The sequence below is a fragment of the Epinephelus fuscoguttatus genome, linkage group LG15, assembly GCF_011397635.1.
Source record: "Epinephelus fuscoguttatus linkage group LG15, E.fuscoguttatus.final_Chr_v1".
Classification (NCBI taxonomy): Eukaryota; Metazoa; Chordata; class Actinopteri; order Perciformes; family Serranidae; genus Epinephelus; species Epinephelus fuscoguttatus.
In genome coordinates, this window is record NC_064766.1 from 11,099,024 (window position 1) to 11,124,914 (window position 25,891).

The 25,891-nt window shown below is 39.2% G+C and overlaps 1 protein-coding gene across 2 annotated transcripts in view; it reads left to right on the plus strand.

Annotated features, from left to right (window-relative positions):
• Window positions 1–25,891, plus strand: part of esyt2a (extended synaptotagmin-like protein 2a) — a 68,836-nt gene that overhangs the window by 15,318 nt on the left and 27,627 nt on the right. For both annotated transcript variants that reach the window (XM_049598236.1, XM_049598237.1), the window contains exons 3-8: window positions 6,442–6,483; window positions 8,918–9,052; window positions 10,079–10,155; window positions 10,993–11,065; window positions 14,746–14,835; window positions 25,466–25,521. In XM_049598236.1, coding sequence (XP_049454193.1) covers window positions 6,442–6,483; window positions 8,918–9,052; window positions 10,079–10,155; window positions 10,993–11,065; window positions 14,746–14,835; window positions 25,466–25,521 — 473 coding nt within the window. The remainder of the gene's footprint in view (window positions 1–6,441; window positions 6,484–8,917; window positions 9,053–10,078; window positions 10,156–10,992; window positions 11,066–14,745; window positions 14,836–25,465; window positions 25,522–25,891) is intronic.

Here is a 25,891-nt window from a genome sequence, read left to right on the forward strand (position 1 = left end):
AGAGGGGTCCAGGGTACGATGCTGCCACATATTCAGTTTCCATTCAAATGTATTCAAACTACATTGTCCCGCGAGGGATATTTAGCTTGTCACAGGGTTTACAGTAAAAACACACCACAAAGACACACGACATGCTGTTAAAGGACAATGAATAAGGGGTTTCAACAACACTATTTCTTTCTTCAACTGCGATTACTTCAGCAGAAGCCGTTTGCAGAGGGATCGATGGCATCTTTTGCTTGCCAGTTCTTCTTGGAAAGAATCCTCCTTTAACATAGATATGCTAATATGTTACACTGACAAGCTTATTGAGAGGTACGTTTTCAAAGCTTAAAATGAAGATTGATTGTATTGTCTGCATAGCACAGCAGCACCTTGTTATGGGGCCACAGTCATTTTAGTTCCAGGAAAACAAACAAAGTCGATTCAGATTAGGAAGATAATTTGTTGCTTTATTATGCAGCCTTGCCAAGTTTAATACTCGTCAACATAAGTGTTATTTTCTTACCATTTAATAGGCAATATTGCGCATCATTTTCAGGCTATCAGTGACATATATACACCAAGAATGCAGGGAGCAGTGGCAGCTAACTCTCTTGCAGGCCGTACAATCGAAATCTATTAAACATCAAAACCCAGTCTGGTTCTGTCCGCCCTCAGCACAATAGAGTACTCAGATTTCCTAGACTGATCTCTCTCCTGGCTGCTGTCTATCCTCCTCACATCCTCAACAGCTCGTCTCCCTCTCTGTCTGAGCCTAAATATAGATGTCAGCATGGAGCAACTGTCTCGTCATATAGGTGTCCTGTTTCTGCACCTTTCAATGCCTTTAGCAGTTTGAGGAGAAGCTGATTGAGCAGGTTTCCAGGTTGTTATAGTTGTCGGAAGCTGACGTTGATTTTCAGTAAGCAGGCAGTGACGGGACTTAGATCTAAAATGAAGGCAGGGAATTCTTTTAGTTAATTAGTTGCTTTATGAGTTAAGGAATTCCAGAAATGCTCGACTGAATTATTCATCCACTCCACACCCCTCTCTCTCTTACACACACATGCATGCATTGTATTGGGGGTGTGGCTGGTAAGGAAGGTTAGGATTTCCAAACAGCTGTGACATAGTTGGACTGTGAGTCTCACCCACTGGGCTCGCTCTGACACAGAGAAAAACACACACACACACACACACACACACACACACACACACACACACACGCGTAACTAAAGGGAAGCTCCAATCCTGATCCTGTATACTGATCACCAATAGAGGGTAGGAGGGGCTGCTGGTTCCATAAAGGTTTTGCCTCATTCTGTACTCCCATTTTAACTTGTTCCTCAAACATAATCCTCCATGTTAGCTCTGATAGCTTGTGTATATATTCGAAAATGAAAAAAAATCCAGCCCATTCACCAAAAGAAATTTTTTTGCATTCTACATTTCTGTAAACCACAAATTTGTTATATTTGGCTGCTTAATATTTGTCATATCAGCATTTCTAAAGTGATGCAATCTATGAGCTGAATTTGTCACCAGGAGGTGGAGGGGATGGTGGATGTCACCAAGGCGAGATGGGTGCCAAGCTGCTCTGTACTGTTTCACACCAATAAACAACAAAAATTGGCTTAATCATCAATGTTTTGTAGCCACCTGTTGGTGTTTTTCCATTGGCTTTTTAGGCTCCAGACATGGGTGTTTCATAGCAACTTGTCGGGAGGGAAAGTGCTATGAAAAGTGATTGTTTTTTTCCAGAGACATTGCTGTCTTTCCTTCCAGGATTGTGCCCCCAAACTAGGTGTACGCCAAAACATGATATTTTCCTAACAGTAACCAAGTAGTTTGTGTGCCTAAACCTAACCACACATTAACCGCAGCATTGTTGAAATGCAAAGTTTCAACATATCCCCTACATACTAACTCGCAAATGTAAGGTATCCGTGGTTTGCACAAACATGATGCCAGCGATGTTTTTATTTTTTTTTGCAATTAGGTTATGTTGGCTTGTAGAGTGCTAGCACAGGTCTCCAGTGCTTGCTACTCATTTTTGATGAATATTGGGTTATGCTATTTATATGGTTCAAGTAATTTTTACACAATGTAATTAGGGCTGGACTGTTTGTTGTTTTTTTAATCATCATGGGGATATAAACTTGCGTGATACAAAAGTTGCAAAAGACTCAATATGCAGCTTCGAATATACTAACAACATATTGAGTTAAATTCTGTCTTTAGACACTACTTTGTTTGATACGCCATGCTGTTAACTCTCTGGCCAGTCAGACTGAACCCTCGTAATTAGGCATTGTCCGATTGGTCAGAATCTGAACGCATGCAAGTGAGACAAAAGATGCTAATGCCAGGGAGTAACTTATGCCAAAAAAATAGCATGTCAGCTGCTTGGCAGTTTTTTGGATACAGAAGAGAAGACAAGCAGAAGCACAGGTGCTATACAAGTCTTAGTCAAGAACCGAGTACACTTTAATATCTGTTTATTCATCGAAAGAAGTATTGTGACATTCACCAGTGTTATTGCATATAATCTTGCTGCCCAACTGGGTGGAGCATGTTGCCATCAATAAATTTGTACTAAATCCATTTTGAGAGTCCATGACTAAGAAGATTATCAGTGTCTAGAGGCCTCCACTATGTGTTTTTACATTATGAGCCATTGTGTGAGATTTGAAAAGGAAGTCTTCTGGAACAGGAGGCTGAGTTAAAGCTTTCAGATTTTCTGCTTGGACCACATTGAAGAGATGAATGACCTTTAGAAACCTTTGTCCTTCTTCACTCAGAAAAAAATGTAGTGCCATTGTTGCTCTAAAAAGAGAAATGTTCCTATTTTTTTTTAAGGAAATGAATCCGTTTCCTTGCTTTGTTACGGAAGCTGTTATAAAAATACATACATTCATTTTTTAACCACTGTTTTGTTCATTTCTGCCAGTGTCATTCATTTTCTCTCTCCCTCTCTGTTACCTTTGCATCAGCTTTGTTTCCTCCTCCGCTCATGTATTTTGAGTTTTATCCCCAGTTTTGTCTCCAAAAGCTGAGTCATGTTGGCTGCTTCATTAGTACCTAAGTGTTGTTTCCTGTTTACATCATGTGAATGACTGTCATTTGCTTTTTGGTCTGAGTTTTAACTGCACTTCTTTCCCGTTACTTTTTCATTTGAACACTGTTGCAGTGTTGCTTCCTCTGTTGCTGTTGTTTACCCTTAAAGGGGAGAAAATTGGGCTTCTGCAGCTGCCTGTTTATTAGACAGATGAGTCATTCTTTCCTGCATTTACTTCACGGTTCCAACACTCCTTTACTTTGTTTTGAGTTTGCAACAGATACAGCTGGTGTAGCTGACTGCTGTGATGGTGTCGACCATAGAACAGATCACAGCCACACCTGGCACAGCGCCGCTTTACGCAACCTTGAATAAACTTGCAGTGTTCACCGTAACGTGGACAACCAACAATGTGTGGCCCATTTAAATGTTTGGCTACATTCCAGTAACTTTGACTTCTCTGTCCTCTCGACCTCAGTTGGACATAGTGATGATAAATGATGTAATGTCATCCCTTTGCTTTGTTGCTATTCATGGTGCATGTGAGAAATAAATGGTATCTTACTAGAAGGTATTTAAACAACAGTAGTAGAATAAGACTTCGACAGCAGCATTTACAACCACCACTCTTACTTTGGACCGTACTATGAAGTTGTTTTGGTGGTTGTTTCATATATTTTGTCCTCAGTCACTGCACCTACAATAATGTGACAGTTAGCATGCAGGTTGTGCATTAGCAATAACAGCTAAAAAAAAGAATATTTTGCAAAATGGCTCAGCTGTTACTTAAAGTTTCCAGGTGATTTGTCAAGCTGGTTGCAGATTCGTGACAAACCAGACTCCTTTGGCATATCTGATGCTTGACTTTTGGGGGTCATCTGCACAGATTTTCAAACTATTCCAAGCACTTGACTTTTTTGACATCCTGCTAGTTTATCTGTAAGCCTGTTACATGTCATCAAACTGGCATGAGTTAAGAGTCATGCTGGACTGTTGGTGACTGACGTTAGAAGAGAGGGAGTCTAAGTTGCATGACTATCACTTGTTTAAATGTCCTTGTCTAAGAATAACTAAAAATAATGTATCTTGGTGCTTCATGAATAACTACAGAGCATTCAAACGCTGATTTTGACTTCAGTGACCATGGCAACGACCAAAGCTCCAAAGCATTTGGGTCAGCCCTATACCTTCGGTTTATCTTTGGCATTTGTTTACTGCAACTTCTTGTAATTTATCAGACAGATTATACACCAAAAGAAGATACCAATCAAGGGTTTTGAATTTTGGTGAAGGGCTTTTTGGCTACAATAAAAGATTGTGCCATTAATGACAATATAATAATAATAATAATAATAATAATAATAATGTTGCACATCACATTTACAGTATAAAACTTAACTGATTCAGTTCAAGTGTACTCTTGAAATTGTACTGGAAACAATAAACAAAAACATGAATTTAGTGCATTTTAAATGCATCTTAAGTACTTAAATTTACTGATTTTTACACATTCCTTATTTCTTGTGAGCAGTTCTGATCAACTGAATACACCAAAGTATGTTTTTGTCTTATTTTACCAGCAATAATGTAGAAATATTGTCCAATTTATTTGTAGTAATAGTTTGTATTCATGGATCTGCTGTGGACATTTTCCAGTGAATGCAAAACAGTTAAATAAGGAAGCACTTGTGCATAAACTTTTTATTTATTTATGTATTTAGAGACTAAAGCCTTCGGGGAACTTAGTCTCTATTCAAATGCATCTTGTTTATGACCCCATTTAAATGTACTCAGCAAGGGTTTCTGTGTATGCGCCCCAGGCCTGAGTGTTTCTGCAGAATCTTCCCAGTGTCTGCCATACAGCAGGTCTGTCACAGGTGATTGCCAGTCCTCCACAACAGCTGCGATGGGCTGCACTGACATCCTGTCAGATTGCATCCCACTGTGGCTTCATAGACTTGGTGTTCTCAGGTAGTCAGCCTGATTTTACCTTAGTGCAGCCTCACAGAGCTGCTAGTATTGTAGACTTATAGACTGTAGGCTAACAGGGTGCATCCCAAGTCTCTTAAATTGCCTCTAAGTTTCCCTGACATGTGTCTTTTCCTTGTGTCTTAGTCCCTCCCACTGAGGATGCATGGAGAGATGCAGGAAACTACGTGAAGAGAGAGGAAAGGAGGAAATGGGTTTTTAGAGAAATGAGATGTCCACCTGTCATGTGAAGTGACGTCCGTTTCTGATAATTGTGTCACAACTGGATCTGCTAATAGCGGCCAATATCTGTCATTCTATAGTGTTAACACAACGTTTTAAAACACGTTTTGAAAAATGCCTCTGCTAAATAACGCATGCTTTACAATAAACACATTAGGAAGGCGCTGTAATGACATAACTGAACGGCTTATGGATTAAATAAACGCGAACGCATGTTGTATTAACATTACGTTACATTTCAAATCATAAATTAACTGTTAATAATGGGCACTTGTACTGTTTTTCCGTGACCCCACTCACAATTGCCAGATGAAGGGGCAGAGTATTTAACATCATAGCTTGTTAGCTTAAAGTCTTCCAGGAAGGCTACTTTCATGTATCCTCGCTCATGCTCCACAGAGATTTCTCCTCCTCCTCCTCCTCAGAGCAGAAATAAAAGCTTTGGGATGGTCTGCAAGATGGCAGATCAAAATGGCTTGGAAATGGAAATATCAAATAAGAGACTTTGGATGCAGTCTTAGTCTTGTATAAAGATAATGCAAGTCTGAAATCTGTGGGTGACAAAAGCTTACTTTTGATTTTAAATTCTTAAAAGACACCAAGCCACTGTGATACTCATATGGAGGAAGTTCTTCTTTAAAAGAACAAGTAAACAAATATCCTCTGAACTGAATTAAGTTTTGGAAAGTTCTTTGTGAATTTCCAAATTTTGGTTGTCACTGGTGATGCTTGCCAAGTGTCTTAAAGCATGTGTGATGATTGTGAGCTTTTGCAGGCTGCATCAGAGACTATGTTGCTGGGTGCTCTGCCAAAGAGAAACTGGCATGGATAGGGGAGAAAGTGCAAGATACGTAATACTGTGTCAAAACAAAGCGCATGCAAAGAGTATGTTTATCTTTGGTAATTAGGATTTACACAGGAGCCTGGCATACATACTGGTAATCAGACCTGCAGTTTGTCCTGGCTGTGGCTACTGTCAGGATTTTGTCAGGAATATCAACACCTGAGCCTGTTAAAGGATGAATTAAACAGTTTTGTTTAAAAATGTTACATAAAAATAAATATGGCATGTTTGCCTTGTAACCTAAGTTGAAGTGGTTTTCTTTTTTTGCCCAGTGAATTCGTACATTAAAAAACACATTGTATTTTGTATGTGATTCTAACTCTTTCCTTTCTCTTTGTTATTCCAGGTCCATTACCCAGATGTGGAGAGAGTGGAGTGGCTGAATAAGGTACACACACACACGCACACACGCGCACTCATTATATTCATCTCTCTCTCCTCTCACCCACTGGTTTGCTCTACATCCAGGGCCGTTAGCCTGTCAGCTAGCAGAAGCACACAGGTAGTGTATATAAATAGGATCTGAATCTGGAGCTCTGCTAGACCCTGACCCAGTGCTACCACCCCCCGAGAGAGAGGGGGAGTTGGAGCGAGTGATAGAGAGATATAGGAAGATATAGAGAGCAAGAGAGAAGTGGAAGAGCACCACTTACTGTAAATGTTCAGGTGGACTTCCAGTAAGAAGTTAATGGATGTTGATGAAAGGGAAAAGAGCTTTTTAATATCTGAACCTGACAGAGTGGTTTTTATGTCATATTTATCTTCTATGGTTGTTTACAAACACGCAGAATCTGATGTAACAGGGCAATAAGAAAGATTTATGCTCCTCCAAGGCACAGAATAGCCATCTTTTATCAGAGAGGGGTTGAGAGGTGATAACTCCAGCCGACTGGCATTTATACTGCTCGCTATCTGGAGATGAAGTACAGTGAGCGACCATGAGGGCTTTATAGCCTCAGTTTAAGCCTAGTGATGTAATCTAGGGCTCTTTTTTGTTATTTTACAGTATCTTTAAAAAATGAGACATTTCTGTGTTTATTTTAAATACTTACTGTTGTTTGAATGTATTTAAAATCCATAATAAATAAATCCCTTTTCAGCACAAGCCCTCAGACCTGTGCTTATTTTATTAGGTTTACTCTGGAACAGAGTCAGATGAGGGGTCTACTTTTTGTACCCATTTTTCTTTATTTTGCATAAGAGAAATATATTTTTGAGCTGTCCTCTTGACAAGACAAACTCATTTAAGATAAACAATTGCAGCAGGAAACATGAAAACAGGTAATAACTTTTAAAAGTGGGGGAGCATTATATCAAGATAAAAATCAGTTAAAATGTATCAGCTCCTTTTAAAAAAAAAAACGTAGTGTTTTTGGGAGAAAAAAGTCATCATTATGTGTCTGTGTTGCATCTGTCAGTGCAGAGGATGTGGTTTTAGTGTTTAAATCAGTTTGTTAGTTACAGTCGACTGTCCCTGAAGGGAAGGGTATTAATGTATGTGATGGGAAACTCTGCCAGTGTAGGAGCAAAAGAGCAATGTTTTAAGTCTCTCTGATTACCGGTAGAATTAAAAAATGGTCATCAAACCTGCATTGCCTAATAAATTAAGGCTTGAGTTAATTTTCGAAACTATTTTTTTTATAGCGTAAAGTTTTTTTTTGTACTAATTATTTTATTTTCACATATATATGACAGCGTAAAATCATACGGTGACGCATGTGACAGGAGAGGTCGAGAACCTTTAATAGACCGAGCCTCAACTTAAAAAAGTAAATAAATAAAAATACTAAACTAACAAGTACAACTTCATTTAGCAGCAAATTTTGAAGAAAATAGTTGACAGTAAGAAACACAAAATGAAAGAGTTCAACAAGTCAGCTGACAATGATCGTATAAAAAGGAAAATGTACAGATATGAAAGGAATGGAAATAAAGAATTAAACATTATCATTATTATTTATGAAGTAAACAAAATTGAGAACATTTTTATGCTGACAGATAAATAATGTGGACTGTAATGATATGAATTAATCTTTATTAATGGAATCATATTAATATTAAAAAAAAAAAAATTAAAAAGGCTTTTTTAGGGGGAGAAATTTCACATTTAAAAGAATGAGGTTTCCTCCGGGACCACAGAACCACAACAAACCGTAAAGTGTTTTACAAGATCACTAATGAATCTGAATGTCAGCATCCTTCAGATCCTCAGTTCCGCTTTCTCAATCAGATGAGAGATCTCACCCCAAAAAGGGCATGTCAGGTGACGATCAGCTCTGAGAACATTCCTGCCTGTTCGCTCACACATATTCATTCATGTCTCTGAGCTCCTAAAAATCCTTCAAAGGTTTTTCTGGGTCACTGAGAAGCAGACGATAGACTGAGGAGAGAAACGCTCTGAACTCTAAGCCCTTCCACTGCCAGTACAGTGTGTGACTGTGGCATATTAACAGATAAATGAATAATATCCCATTATGTTACCATAAAATTCTCAATGCAATAGATCGGATGGCTTGGTTTGAAATTAGCAGTGGTTTTACAGTGGTTAGTGTCGCAGAAATCGCACTCGCTGTGTGTCTGTGCAGTGTTAATACAGCACAGTGTTCTCTGCACTGTTTCTCATTTGAACCATATTAATATATTGCCACATAAATCTCTAGTGTCTCCAAACAAATAGATTCCAGATCATTCACTGTCTCTTCCCATAGTAAAAACAGAACACACTTTCAACTCCTCTTTGGGATGGAGAATATTAAGAGTCAAGCCTGGCATAGACCATGTGGTGATCTATTAGCCTAATTCTCTCTCCCTCTCTCCCTCAGACAGTGAAGCAGATGTGGCCATTTATCTGCCAGTTTGTGGACAAACTGTTCAGAGAGACCATCGAGCCGGCGGTGAAGAGTGCCAACCCTCATCTCAGCACCTTCTGCTTCACCAAGATCGACATGGGCGACAAGGTGATGAGATAACAACACCAAGACTGTCATGGTGGTGTTAATACATATAGTATTGGATTTGTAAAGTTTGGACTTTAAGTGGAACTTTAATGCTCATTTTCAGGTTCATACTTGTATTTTGGGTGTCTACTAGGACATGTCTAATGCTTTAAGGGTCAAAAAACACTTTATTTTCCTCATATGGTCCGTGCTGGAACACCTGTAGTCACCCTCTGTCTGAGACGCTCCATTTTAGGACCCATCTCTTTAAGCCCCCTCACAAAAAATCCCAGTCTGCTTTGGTGGGTCAGCTTGTCCAGGACTTCTGCATATGCACTCTCTGCACCTCACTGCAGTCGGGGAAATGATTGTAGCAGGGAATAGCTGTGGTTTCTACTATGAAAAATCACAGTGTTTTCCTGACGTTAGCATGTAGCTACATGAAGTGATGTAAACTCTGCAGTAGTGTGCCTGGAGCAGGTGACCATATGATGAAATCTGTCATCTGATACTGCATACCAGATGACACATAGACATATGAAATACTGTAGAATGATCTATAAATGCATTAGAAGAGTATTAAAAATCTGTATTTATTTGTACTAAATGGGCTAAAACGTGCAAAATAACTAGGATGTTTTTTTTAATACTGCTGCTTGTAGCTTCTGTCAAAGTGTAGGTGTTTGGACTTTTATTGGTGGGTTTATTTTTGTCTACTTTGTGCTGCTGAACTTCCATCACTTGCATGAACTGACTTTTCTACTCTCCATTTTCCAACAGGAGAACAAAAGCAGCAAAGTGAATCTGTTTTTTTAATCCGAGCTGTTTTCTGTTTTGAAAAGCATTCCTCCATTGTTTGTACCAAGCTGTCTTTGCTTGTCTTTTCTTGCTTAAACCACATACTGAGCCAGATTTTGCTCATATTTCACAGCAAAGCATCATATGTAGGTAATAGACAGCAGATCTATGAGGTTTTAATCCAGAGTCTGGACAGATATTTGATATTTGCTCACTTGTTTCTGCTCTGTCATATCTGTGTTCCTGCAGCCACTGAGAGTGAACGGGGTGAAAGTTTACACGGAGAATGTGGACAAGAGACAGGTCATCATGGACCTGCAAGTCAGGTACATAGTTAACCTCTCATATTCACAAAGCTTTAACTTTACCATTGATCACTTGTAGTTTGTGATTCCACAGCTTCTACTGATGGCACCCACCTTTCCCTCCAAGGGTCCATTCACACCAGGATAGTCCGGGGAACTTGGTTTGATTGGGCGGGGAATGCCGAAAAATTTCACACCTTCATTTGGTTCAGTTCACTTTCACACTGCAATTTTTAAACAACAACGTCTCGCAGTTACAACAGCTGCTCGTTTTGGGGTGGTATTGCCCCAAACAACCACTGACCAGGAAAAAAAAAGCATGAGGAAGAAGAAAACCCGAATGGCCAGGATCGAAAATGGATAATCATCCCCTTCAGCTGGCTTGGTCACTACAAAAACACCAAACACCAAAATGCAATTTGCTCTACATCACTTCCTGTCTTTGGTGTACTTCATCTCTTTGGTGCGCTGGATAGTCCGTTTGCATTTCCCACTGTAAACGAACCGCACCAGGGTTCACTTGCAAGTGAACCGAGACCCCCAGTTTTTAAGCAGACCAGGGTTCGCTCGCTAGGTCCGCACCAGAGTTTGAATGAGCGTTCACACCACTCCAAACGAACCGAAATATCCGTGGAAGCAGACCAGGGTTCATTTAAAGTGGACCAAATAGCGCCAGTGTGAATGCGTCCTAAGAATAATAGTATCTCTGCCACTGGTTAGGGTTAGAGTCCTGCTCTGTTAGAACATAGGCAAAACATGAAGCCATGATTGTGCAGTTAAATCTATATATTTCCTTCTTGCTTTCCTCACTTTCACATCACAACATTAATCCTCTTTCTGCATTTTTCTTCCTCTCAGCTTTGTCGGAAATACAGCAATTGACGTGGACATCAAGAAATACTATTGCAGAGCTGGAATCAAAAGTATACAGGTATAACTACAGTGCGGACGTACAGTGTTAAATGCCATTTGTTATTTTTCTGCCATGTCATGATGTGGGTTTGTTGACAAGGGTCACATAGAGCAAAGAATAGCTCTGTAAACATAGTCATAGGTCATGTCTCTTTCCTACTGTGTTACTGGATTTAACAGTATCACTTCTGTTGTTTTGCGGCTTAACTACTCAAGCTATTAATTCATTAATTAAAGAACTGATTGGGAGGAAATGAATGGGCAAAAATTCTGACAGTTGATTATTTTAAGGCCGTAATCGGGCAAAAATGAGGAATTTTCTCTGGTTTTAGGTTGTCAAATGTGAGAATTTGCTGTTATTCTCTGTTTTATATCGGTGTACATTTTCTATCTTTGGGTTTTGGCTGTTGGTCGCACAAGACAAGCACTATAAATATGGACACTGGGGTACTCGTAACTTTTGATGAATGTTTTTTGGCTATTTTCTGACATTTTAAATGCTTAGTCAAGCATTTAGAAAAACAATCAACATACTTGCAGCCTTAGTTTGATTTTTGTTCCCACAAACTCCACCCTTCCTTCTTTTAATGGTGCATACCTCCTTTTTTGTGCAAACTACTTCTCAATTTTGTAAAAAAAAAAAAAAAATCCCAAAACAAAACTAACAGAAAAGTTAACATAAAGCTACAGAAATAATACAGAGATAGGGTTGCAGCTAATGATGATGTTCATTATCAATAGTATGTCAGTTCTATTTTTGATTAATTGATAAATTTAACACTTAAGAGTCCTCAAATCACTTGAATTATCTGACTAGCAGTGCCAAACTTAAAGATAATAAATTATAAATGATATAAAAGAGAAGAGCAGCAAATTCAGTTATTCTGTGGACATTTTCCTTGATAAAGTATTTAAACGATCAGTTACCAAAATAATTTTCTAGAAATTGGCTGATACTGTATTTTAGCTGGCCGATTGTTTCCGCTGGAAAAATGCTAAAACAAAACAAAAATGCAAAACAAAAGAGTTAATAAAATTATCAAACAAATGTACGAATGTTCAAAGCATTCACTTCAAAATTTCACCAAATATTTAAACTTGAAAATAACAAGCTTATTAGACTAAATTTATGAGGCTACGCAGAGGATAAAAAAGAGAGAGTACTTTTGGACAGATGTTATTGGTTCTAGTCCTCATTCCACCGACCATGACCACCATATTAACCCGTGACCTCTCCAGAGACACTTTTACATAATGTGTTGACACAGGACTGATAAAGGAGACTTTATCCACTCAGCTGCTGGCAGAGGATCAGGCCATATTTGCTGTTCAGAGATCAGAGAAATGGAGGGAGAGAAAGTGAGCAGACAGAAGAGTGGAGAAGATTTACAGTGAGAGAGAGAGAGAGAGACGGCTGTGTGTACGAGGCACAGTCAATATTTGCCTTTGTGTATGGCTTAAATTTTATAGCTGCAGTCTCGGGCCGTGTGTCAGCTTTTCACAGGCTGCTGAAGAAATAAGCAGTCGAGATGCTGAAGATGCTAACTTCAAGCTTATCATGAATGATGAGTCACACGCCAGGAAGGTTTCTCAGAGTTTTCTTCCCATTACCTGTCAGACTACATCAACGCTCTGTCAGCTACTGAAAAGAGAGCTTCTCCTCCTGGTTTAATGGATCCTGACACGGTGTTACTGTATCCGCTGCACATGATTTATAAAGTGTCCTCCTTCAGGCAGGAGCATAAACAAATGGCTATCTTAAATCTTTCCACTGCGCCCATTTTGATGAGTAAAATGTTGGTATTTGATTACTCAGAGTGAGCTACGACCAAATTTGGTGCTGCAGACGGGCAGTCTACATATCTGAGGTTTGAGTCACTGCAGCCACTTGAAAAAGCAGCGTTGGTAATAATGAAAAACTCTGAGGGGGAAACATTCACTTGTTTCTGAAGAATTATCAGCCATGTCTGTAATTTTAGTTTAACATGAAAAAAGCTTTGACACAGTTCTTTGCTTCTGCTATAATCATCAGTTTTCCTCTTTTGTATTGTTTTGCATTGATAGCTGATTTCAGTCCCAGATGATTTAAGCTCTGATCTTTTCTCCTTATGACTCTTGGCACCAAAAAGGTTTCATAATGTCAGCATTTCACAGTCTGATAGCAGTGGAGACAGCCAAATGTCAAATGAACAGTTTGGCCTTGTTTTTTTGAAAAGCACAAGGCCAGTGTGTCCCTCATAGAATTAGAAAAAGAGTACTGAAGGAGGACGAGACAAGTGACAGTAGTAGAGCATTATACCAAGACAGTGTTTTCAACAGAATTAGAATCTGTAGCCCCTTTTACACAACGTCTTCAAGGTGGGAATTTCATGCTGTTATGCCGCTGTGCCATTCTGTGTAAAAGGTACAATTTGGGACACAGCTGTCTCATCATTGAGCTGGCACTGGAGGTAGTAACAGCATTGAAACAATGTCTATATATTAGGGACATCTAACAGGCCGGGATCATGGGCAGCAAAGATGTTACGTCGCTAACTCTCTGTTTTATTTGTGTATTTTCCTTGTGTGTGAGTCCTTGTGTATCAGTCTGTGTCCCATCTCTAAATTCTGAGTCATTTGTTTCCTCAGCAGCAGCTTGTGGAGTGTGCGTTGCGGGGTAAATAGTTGATCAGTCGATCCGATTGTCACTGATAAGATCAGATCGATAGATGAGAGGAGCAGCTGCTGCAGAGGCCAGTTTTGGCAAACTTTTAGATCTCTCACGTTCTGCTGCTCCATCTGTGTCAAGAGTACACCGCTGATAGAAAATCAGATGGCAGATGTTTTAATCAAGGCAGGCCGCCACAAATAAATAAATGTGTGGGAAGCCCTGTAAGATCGGACTGTAAGATATCAGCCCAATAATGGTGTGAATCAACACAAGCAAAAGTGAATGTGGGCCACAACAGACATTTTATTCTATGTAGTGTGTCATAAGGCGGGGACATGCATGTCAGATCAGCACATGGGTGAACGAGCATTTTTAGAGCGACATTTTGGTGTTTGTTTCTTTTATCTTTGGATGGATTTCAATTGAGGTGTGAATTCAACATGATTTTCCTCTTGATTCTCTGCCCAGACCCATAGAGATGTTAACATATATCTGCCGAAAACCATCATTTCAGTCATAGTGAAAGTTGTGTCTGCAACACCTCCTTTAGTGTTGACTATCAGATATCAATGCTTTTTTGGTACCAACTCTTCACACAGTTTTAAAAAAGGTTTTGAAACTAGTAACGGAAATTCTGGTCTGATTTGTAATCTTGTTTACTTCTGTTCTCTTCTCAAATGGCCTCTAATTTGAGTAACATTTTTGAAAAAAATGTATTAAAGTATTTAAGTTTGTGTGTTAACTATGATTATATTTGATTAACAAAAAACCAAAATGTTAACATGAGTCAAAGTAAGGCATTGAAACGCAGTGTTTTGGTTGCACTACTGAAATTTAACTGTACCCAGCTCTACTCATGAAGCTTAGACAGACATCAAATCGGACATACTGACCATCTCTAAAGACATAAATATCATGTAGTCTAAAAGAACAATTCACAATCCATGGAAAAAACAAGAACATAAATAGGTTTTAATTAGATAGAATACAGTAGACACATGACTGAGGGCTAACTGACTGATTCATAATGTTTTATTTCCTCTGTCCAGCTTCACGGAACGATGAGAGTGGTGATGGAGCCTCTGCTGGGGGACATGCCTCTGATCGGAGCCCTGTCCGTCTTTTTCCTCAAGAAACCAGTGAGTATCTTGACCTTTGACCTTATCCTCTGACTGTGACTTACTCATACAGTAGCGGCAGAATATATGCCAGGGTATCTCCTTTTAAATCCTTGTAAGCCAGAAAATTTCCCTCTGCTGATATCTCATATATTTTATAATCTGATTTTCACCTGGATTTTAATCATTTCGAAGCTTTATCTTTCTTCAGTTTTTAAAATGAGAACAAATTAGTAAACCATATAAGCTATGCCTGCTTGGCCAAACATTGGTGTACCGATTGAAGGAGGACCACCTAGCTCCATGTTTGAAATTTTAAAAGGCTTTGAAGAAAAACCTTGACAAAAAATAAGCCATGTTATACACAGAAATGATTTTAAAAAGCATTTTTGCAAAAGCACAAATTCAGATTTTTTGGTCTAATAGGTTTCAGAAATATTGCTGATAATGTCCTACAATAACGTTGGCCACCCTTCAGTTGAATATTGAAACATACTGCGTGGATTTATGTGATAATGATTCTGGTGGTACAGTACTGTTCTACCATGCCTCAGCGTTTTCCACTTCAGTCTTCCTGAACGCTGCCCAGCCCTGGTCCTCCTTTATCAGTGCATTCCGTCTCTCTGACTGCTGTCTTCCTTCCTTTGCTTCAACACATTTTATCTTCAAGATTCAGGCTTTGATACCGGTACCCACTCAAAAAGATTCCCCATCAAAAGCTTCAAACAGAGATGTGAAATTGTTCCCTCTCCTCCCAAAAATCTATTTTCAGGCTGAATAAGAGGTTTTAGAAGGAGGCATCAGTCACAACAGCAGCAACACTCAAACTTGTAGCTGATACTGCACAGAAATTATTAGATGGATTCTAGATTTCCATCTTTCCTTCTGAAAACTGCTCGTCTCCCACGTGCAGGTCATCACCACAGAAGGTGCTGAGTAACTGAACATAATGTGGAGGTGTGGAGGTGTGGAGATCTCACACAGGTCTTTGCTGAGATAGAGCATATGTGATAAAATAAAGATGTAAGAAGAGGGTAAATTTCTGAATTTGATCTGGATCAAGTCTTCTTTCATGCAGAAGTGCAGCTTTATACCTCCTGCACCACCAGACGTTCAGAAAGACAAGTTAAACTGTATCTTTTGCATCTGAGTTCACTGACAAGTTGCTTTAAAGCATTGTTGTTAGGTGGGTGTGAGTTGATGCTGCATCTTCTAATCTATAGTGCCAAAAAAGTATCTGACATCACTACTGTTTCATCAGATATGGACAATTTGTTTTGTTGTGTACTGTCATGGGGATTTTCAAATTCATAGCGTTTATAGCTTATTCGCAGCTGTTTTGTAAATTTGACAATAAACCAGGCGCATTAAAAAACTGTACTTGGTTGACAATTATTGTCTTACTATGTGTATTATTATCATCAGCAGCTATTAGTCCAATGGGAGCTTTTATTATTTTCCCATTATTGTATGAACCTCCTGCCATCAGATCCCACCCATATGTTGGTCTGTGAAGTTTAGTGCGAGACTAAGACTGTGTTTTAAATGTTTCAGCTTGAATGAAACTCAAGTTTCCTTCACCTTGGATGAACCCTCTGATTACTTTGGATGTCTTGAATGAGTTTGGTGACATTCAGTCAAAGTTTAATTTGAAACCTGCTGTGAATTTCCTGAAAGTTGTCAAGGAAACGTCAGTTATCCTCAGCGGACTGGTAACCACGGTGCATTGTTGTGGTGCATTGTTGTGGTGCGTTGTTTTAGTGATGTCATTGGATTCACATACCAGTCTTTGTCTGGGTTTTATCTGGTATGCATTATTTGTACTGTACATCTTGCCTTAACGGCTGTTGGAAACAATGTGAGGTTCAAACAAAGAAGATGGCTTTCACTCTGAACGAAGAATGTGTTCACATATCAACAAAGCAGTTATCAAGTATCAAACCAACCAGTATTAAGTTTCCATAGGAAGTAATACACAGTCGTTAGTGAAGCCACAACAGTTAGCCCAACTGTTACTTAGAGTATTGCATGAGCAACACATTAGCTTTAGATAACCAGTACTGTGGCTAGATTGGTTAGCAGTAAAATGTTTTGGTCTGAATTATTACACATAGAGCATGACCCACAGAAAAATTTAGCAGCATAAGTCAGCCAACACTGTATTTTGCATTATGGCAAATTAAAGGGACAGTCCCTCCCAAACAAAACACATATTTTTCCTGTGACCTGCAGTGCTGTTTATCAATTTAGATCATATAGATGTGAATTGTAGAGTGTTGGAAATATCGGCTGTAGAGATGTCTGCCTTTTCTCCAGTGTAATGGAACTAGATAGCACTTGGCTTGTGGTGCTCGAAGTGCCCAGAAATACATTTGAAAAACTCAACAGCAATGTCTTTTTCCAGAAACCATGACCCTTGTTGTGAGCAATTTCATGCAGGAACTATTTTCTTTCTTCCAAACTACATTCTGTAACCGTATCACTTCGTAAATGGAAGTCTTCTTATGGACAAGAAGCTTGTGCTCATGACCGTGCAAGATATAAACATCAATAGCATCCTCCTTGGCTGAGCTCTAACGTTGTGGGGCTAGGTAAGCTAGCAATAAATGCACTCTTCCTTCTGCACAGTGTGGCAAAACTGCTCACAGCAAGGTCTATGGATTAACTTGCGTGACGGGGTCGTGATTTCTGGAAGGAGACATTGTTGTTGACTTTTTCATATGTATTGTTTTGGCGTTTTGAGCACCACAAGCTGAGCACCATCTAGTTCTATTATATTGGAGAGAAGGCAGACATCTCTATGGCCACTCAGCACTTGGCAACTGACACCAAAACAATCTAGATTGAGAAATAGCTCTACAGGTAAGAGGAAAGATATGCATTTTTTTATTTTAGGGTAACTGTCCCTTTAGGTTTGTTTTTACTTTCCATGCTGGAGTTGAAGCATTATTATATCCTGTGTGCTGTTATTTTTAAGTGACAGTCATCATTTTCTGACATGAGCTGTTCTGTGAAATCCCCCATGCTTCTTTCTTCTCTTCCTGTGCCAGCCTGGCAGCACGGCAGCGTGGTCCACTGTGGTCTACATCTAGAGCGCTAACTAGGCCACAGAAAGACATACGCCCACTTAACTGTGCTGCACACTCTCGCACACGCATACACACGCAAATACATGGCCACATGTACATATGTACTGTACATTTAATTAATCTTTCACATATCCGTGCAGACTGATGGACGGACATTAAGGGAGAGTCTCACATGAGGATTAAAGAGGAACAATTTCACAGATGAAAATCAGTTTACATAGCCTAACTAACATCACATGAGTGTCATATGTGTACAGAAAGCATCTGTAGCAAACTGAAAATGTGGAGATAGGTAAATGTGGGTATCTCCCTGCAAGGAAGGATAAAGTTACATTATGGGAAGTGTAGGATCCAGTGTTTTAGACGCTGTACAAAGGATTATGAATCGGGATATTTCGGCCTATGCCACATGGAGTTTGACAAATCTTGACTTATTTGTCCCATGTTAGTCCCTCAATGTGTTTCCTGTAGATCTGACTGACAGAGGAAATTTGACTGACGTGTGAACATTCACATAATTTTGTGCAGTCGCCAGCTCTCAGACAAGCTGAGCTCCAAACTGCCTGTTTTCCTGCTGACAAGTTGAAAGTCTTCTTCCTGGAGAGACCACAGGGATAAATGCTCGAGAAGACACAACCATTTTCTCTTTCTCACTCAAACATACTCACACTGGTTAACACACGCACACAGATGAAAGGCAGCAATCCTGCTGCTCAGAATATCTACACTGCAGGCGGGAAATTGGAAGGAGTCTGTAAAATTACTGTCTACAACACTAAATCACAGAGAGCTGGGAGCTACCACATTACTGAATCGACAAAACATTTAAGGTCAGGACATGACTTGTCTTAAGGAAAAAAAAATAGTTCTAAATGTTTGTTCTCAATGTTCCCAAAGAGGGGGCAGGTTACTCAACAGAACATTACAGACATGAGTGACAAGAACGACTCAAATGATTAGTTGTTTTTGTCTGTTGTGAAGGGTCAAGATAGACGTCATTATGTAACAGAGGGAGCGAAGGGGAGATTCTTTAATGTTGTAAAAATTTTAATAAACGGACCACTTGAGGCTTTACTGTTTGCACAGTTAAGACAACATGTCAGTGTTTTCTACACACAGCTTTGCCTGCACAACACTGTTCACAGGTGTTGAACTTTTACATTTTCTTTTTTTAAAATCTCATTTTCACTTCTCTTTGAGTAATTGGGATTTTAGGAAGTGTCGTCAGCTGATGCTGCGCTATCTGAACAAAAAGATCAAAAAGTAGTAGAGTTTGAGATTTTACTTGAGTCCATTTTCTGCTACTTTATGCTTCTTCTCCAGAACAGTTGAGATACAAATACTGTAACTTGAGTGTAAAGATTCAGATCAATAACACAAAATATAATCACAAATATACTATTCAGTGTAAGATAAAACATTATTGATCCATAGGAGAAAATTACACACTACCCAGCAGTATATAAAGTAAATAAAATTAGCTCCACTTCCACCAACATCATGATGCCATCAACACATTAATTTGTCAGTAATTATAACTCAGTGATATATTTGATTTTTAAGTGGGCCATTCTGCATAATTAGTACTTGAACTTTTGGTACTTGAAATATAATTTGATGGAAACACTTCTGCTTTTACTTAAGTTACATTATAAATGCAGGACTTGTACTTGAAACTGAATATTTCTATACTGTGTATGTCCTCCAGCACTGAACATTAGTCTTGGGTAATATCAGAATATTTCTTAAAAGAGGGGGGAGAAAACAACGATGATATGAAAAATTCATATCATGATACTCGCAATATTTCAATTTGTTTACATATTGATGTCATACGGTTACCCATGACAACAACAAGCATGGCTGAAAGCGAAGTTATTACCCACTCTGCAGTGGTTCCAAAAAGAGGAGCAGCTTCAGTAGTGTGGAATAAACTGTGGCGTCGTTAGATCTGGGTGTCCTGAATGTTTTATGAACAGCCTCGGACTTCTCAGACTCTTTTAGCGGCTTGTCATAAACCTTTGGTAATGTAAACCTACGCGAGGCTCATGGCTCCCAAAAAAAACCCATATATGTGAAAATGCTATAGTTATGGTAGCATGACAGCCTGTCACAGATTACAGCGTGATGATTAGAGGAGAAAAAGCAGAGGATAAAGGTCCAGGCGGAAAAAAACAACTCAATCATTTGGGGTTTTGATAAAAGAGAATCTGTATCTCAATCTGAGTTACTGTTGTTGTTAACAAGGGGTACGCGCGCATTTCCCACCTAACTCAATAACTTTATAATGCCAGAAATAAAATAATCACAACACTAAGATATTTGGAAAACTGGACAAATGCATCAGTGCAGCAGTGATGACTTCGGTCTGTCTCAACCTTCCATCAGCACAAAACAATGACAACACTTTCACAGTCAGCAGTTCATTTCATTTCCACTGGGTGTCCACACCTTGCAGGCTCACAAAAGGGTGCGTGTGACAACCAATCACATCTGTTAAAAGAATGCATCATACCTAGCAACAGGGTCAACCAAGTTTCTGTTCCTTCCTCGAGTTGCTCTGAGAACTTTCCCAAATCACTTCTAAGCTAGGACTCCTAACTAAAAAACCTTTAGGCTAAGTTAGGAGCTCTTTGACAGTATTCTCAGCATGTTTGTGAATACGGCCCCAGGTGATGAGATTAAAAGTTTAGCTGCCAATTATTTATCTGCTGTAAAAATGTGTGGGTTTTTTAATTTTCTTTATTATTATTCTATTATTTGATTTCACTAGTTAGTGGTGTTATTATTTTCGAATGTTTTACTCATTGATTTTCCTATAACGGACTCTAGTACTTGACATTTTAAGCCTCTTTTATAACCTTTTTCTACTTTGCGGTCACTATAAATCTTAAACAGACATACACACTCCTCCTTCCTCAACTCGTAAACAGAAACTTCCTCCTTACTATGTCAATAATATGTTTTAAAACACAAACATGCTGACGTCAGGTCATTCCACCTTAAGTGCACATATACGTTAACCTTGACAGTTGGCACGCGGCTCACTCTCCTTTTATGGTCTGTGGACTGATGTTATTTTGAGCTGGGTGCCTTCCCAACACGAGTCTGGTGTTTGTCTTGTGAACCAGACCGTACAGTTTGTGTGATGATGATTGAACACTGACCTGCAGTCAGAGGTCCACATCTGCTGCAGGATCACTGCAGACTGATTCACAGACACTTCTTCTCTTAACTTCTGATTGATTTGTTTACTCTTGTGAAATCAAATCGTCCTGATTATCAGGACAAAGAGCCTCCCTGTCTCAGCCTGTCTCTCTCAGGCCTGGTAGTTGCTGCTTGCCCACCCCACCTTAGCTCCATCCAGACTACACCCTATTCTAAAAAGAAGGATTTTTTTGCCCCCGTGCTGACAAAGGAGGGCAGCAAGTAGTAAACCCCAAAACTCTAGGCTTCTGTATGGACATTTCGCCCATGTTTTCGTCAGTATTTGCTGCTGCTAGAACTGCAAGAGCTGTAGCTGCACTGCTCTTTATACTCCTACTACTATCAGGGTCATTTTTAATACTTCAGCTACTATGCTGCTGCTATAATGACTGCTCTTAGTACTGCTTTTACTGCTTTAACAGCCACTTGTTACTAATGATAATGCAACTGCTATCACTGCGGCTTCAACTCTCATTTCCTCAGCAACTTTTGGGTTGGGCATGATGATGATATGCCATGAGACTGACTTCACCAGAGCAGCTTTTCCCTCGATATCTCTTGTCATAATCAGTTATGTTGTTAATCAGTAAGCAGGGTTGGGTTGATGTAGGGTTCACTGAATGTTTTGTATTAGTGCAGGTACTTAATTCTTGCATTCGACAAAAATGGACACTCCAGTCTCTCAGTTGAATTTTCACCAAATGAACTCTGTCACAGTAAATACTATATAACTTGACAAATCAAGGTGTTTGATATATCACAATATCTATATACTTACTACACTTTTTGTACATATCACAGCATATGTCATGATATGGCAACAAGAAATCGCATGTAAAATAAATTAATATATTTCAGTGGAATGCAGTTCATGGCATTTAACATAAATTATGTTATTGTTTTATATAGTGAACTGTTTAACACTGCTGTGCATTGTATCAGAAGGATCTTTTAACATTTATAAGGCTGTAAATAAAGATTATTTACATTATTGGAAAGCTTAAAATTGTGATGTCATCAGATGTCGTGTTTTGTCGAAAACCTTAAAATATCCAATTTAGTATAATGTAAGACAAGGAAAGGCAACAAATTGTTGCATCTGAGAAGCTGGAACCATCAAATGTGACGATTTGTGCTTTAACAATAACATCAGTGATTAATCAAAATAGTTGCTAATTAATTTGTTGTTGTCGACTAATTGATCAATTAGTTTATCGTTGCAGCAAATTATTAATTTGCTAATTTTTATTACAGTTTGCTTGGACAACAGAGTTTTATAAAATGCTGAAGAAATATGTCTTTATTGTAAAAGGACCATTCAAATGACAGTCGAGTTATCGCTGCTGTTACTACTAATACTAGAATTACTGGTACTACTAGCAGCTTCAACTGTTGGCACCACTTTTTAAGCCTCTGCATGGGCAACAGCCATGCCTGGAGGTTATGTTTTCAGGTTGTTCGTCTGTCCATCCAACCATTCCATTCTCATCAGGTGATAGTTCAAGATCACCTTGAGGGAATCTTCTTAAATTTGGCACGAACGTCCACTTCGACTCGAGGATGAACTGGTTTTGGTGGTCTCACTAATAATGTTAAATAGGATAAAATGATGAAGTGATAATCAGCATCATAATATTTTTGTGGCCATTTTTCAAACCATAACTCAAGAACAGAAGGAACTCAAATATTTTGTCAGATACTGAATTGGTGGCACTAATCTTGGGTGTCCATCTTGAAACTGTGCTGATTGTACAGATCGTCCATACTGTGGGATTGAAGATGTGTGAAGCGTCCATGTCTTAGGATATATAGCTTCTTTGCAGCAACATCCATATTTGAAGCATTGTCACTGCTACATGTGAGTCTGGGAAGATATGGATGTAAACTGCAACTTGATTGGTTGGCGGAGGCACACAACCATGAGGCAGTAATTCTAGTATAATTGCTACCTCTAAGCTATTTGGACTCCCTGTTCACATACTGTTGTGTACTTGTTGTTCTGGGGCTGTTAAGCCATGGATTTGGGAATCACATGTATGTCCATATACCTCTGGCCATATTGTGAACTAATACTGCCTCTGCTACTATCCCTACTATAGTTATTGCTCCATCACTGCTAGTACTACATGCAGGTATAACAGTACTAATTCTACTCCAGCTACTGCAGCCGTCCTATATAATCATTGCTGCTTGTAATGCAGTTATTAGCACCAGTGTTAGCTGCTATGACAGCAGCAGTAACCACAATATTTAGCAGATTTCAGGGTGTGTCAGGTATTTGTGCTGTGCTTCAGTCTTGCCTATTACTGCATGACTGTTTGGAGGTTCCTGTCTGACAAACTGATTGACTTAATGTTCAAAATGTGACTTCCTCCTCCATAATCTGGTTGCTCAGGTAACCCAGTTTTATGTTGAAGTATATAAGCCTCATAACTGGGTTAGAAAACCAGGCTGAATATAAAAATCCCAGTTAAAATGTTTGGATTTTTCCCTTTTTGAAATGTGGATCTGATCGTCAGGAACATGTTACTGTCTGCAGCGTTGGATTTCATCATCTGTGCAAACTCAGATTTGCACAGAATTTTTGCTGTTATGCCAATAAATACATGGTGTGGTGCAGCACCTCCTAAAGGATTATCATTACATCTCTTCATACTGTTCTGTCTGTACTTGACCAGCTGAAAGGCTCAGACACACGGTCTGGAAGGTCAGTGTTAACAGCTTATGTTGAATAACTGAAATGGTGAAAGCATTGTAGTGGTGAATTCAGGAGTCTGTCTTTTATAGATCCCATCGCAACTTCATATTGTTATGGGATTGTGGTAATCTGTCTGCTCCTTCTGAAAGCCAGTTGGATTTGTTTTCTTCTTTTTCTTTTTTTGCCATGCCAAGAGGTTATGGAGCTTGTAGTCGTGTGCACTGAAGTCACACACACTCAGTAGGACAGTCTTTGTCAAAAAAAAAAACAATTCAAAAGGTAGATAATGTCTTAGATTTGCTGTTGCATTTTACATCAGCACATAGCCTTGCCTTTATCCACAATTTTGACATCTACAGTAAAGATGTCAAAAAAGCTGCTGCACATTACTTATGTTCAGCATTGCACTCTTGTTCCTCCATCATGTTGTTGGAAGAGTACAAATTCACTGAGAGGGGGAAAGAGCATTACATTAGATCAGAGTGCATTGGTCCATCACTAGAGTGTTTGTACAAAGTGAATTTTTAATTCAGACAGACAAATACAGATTGATTTTTTTTCCACATTGAAACCAGAGCTTAACCTCTGTATCATCCCCTGTTGGCTCATTGTAGACATATTGGTTTCTGTACCTTTGTAACACTGCTTTTAATGTTTGATTTTATGCCCTGCTCAACTCTGTCCTGTGCTTTTATTGTCTCCTAGTTTTCTAGGTTGAAATGTATTACTATGATCACTTTTTATTGTCATTCTTTCTGTATGTGTCTGTAGAATAAAATGACATTTAAGGGCAAGATATGCGCTGATAAGTTTATTTTTCCACCATTCAGTGACAGCTGTTTATGTGCTAATGTAACATCATTTCTAAAGTACCTTACAACATACTTCCTGGCTGTCCGAAGGCTAACACAATCTGCTCGGCTCTATTGATTACCGGGTCGATTGAATTTGAGAGTCAGGCTCCTCAGCTCCTGCTGCTGCTCTGCTGAGTCATGATGCCGTCAGAGAGTGAGGAGCTGATAATGTGTAGAAGAAGAACTCAGTGCGAGTGAGATATACAGTGTTCCTCAAAGCATTTTTAGTTTAGGATTAGACTTTTTATTAAGATTGAGCAGATTAGAGGAATTGCAAATACTTAGTTCCAGCATTTATTTAATACTTTTGTCTATTTTAATACCACAACATCGCCCCAAAGATATTCTTACAAACCATTAAATGTGTCATAAATACCATTAAACGTAGCCTGCTTTTATAGAAAAATTATCATCATTTGATAGTTAATAAAATTCTTCTCATAAATATGTAAATTTACAGATTATTTATTTCCCGACAAACTGACCCAAAGCCTTGACATTGCCAAAAAACAAAAGCCTGAGAATGGAATCTTGTCGTGGAATTTCTGTGCATCTTTCACATATTTGCAACACAGACTGAACTTTTTGTGAAGAAAGTTGCTGCATGAAATTTCTGGTCGTACGTGCAGCTGATTATCTCCATAAAAGCTGAACTGTGGTGGGAACTACAGTCTTGGTCTCCAAGTATATGTGTTTTCATTAACAGGAACAGTTAGCTGGATTGGAGACCATGTTTTACCTCTGAAACATTTTTCTCCCCCATTTTATTGTAATCTAAATCATATTTCTTCTCACTCTTTCAGTTGCTGGACATCAATTGGACGGGACTCACAAACATGCTGGACATTCCTGGTCTAAAGTAAGCAACTGCATCTAATGGCCTCTAGTTTCGCAGACCGGGCGAGGCGGAGGCGCAGCGCACCTACGCTTCGCCAACTGGGTGTGGCCAGGCGGATTTTTCAAGTTTGGCACACCATGCGTGCTGGCGCAGTTACTCCTCTTTCCCACCTCCGTCCCTCCTACCTGCGCAAGTCGGAAAGAGGGAGGAGAGAAGGCGTGGAGTGGGTTTTACACACATCACACCAATCAAATGAGCCCCTCTCCTTGCCCTTAAATACGCTGCGCGAAGGCGTAATGAGAGTTTACTCAATTCGCCATAGCAGAAGAGAGCAGCAGCGTCAGACGGTCAAACTTCTCCCAGGAAGAAACTGATGTTTTGGTCCGGGAGG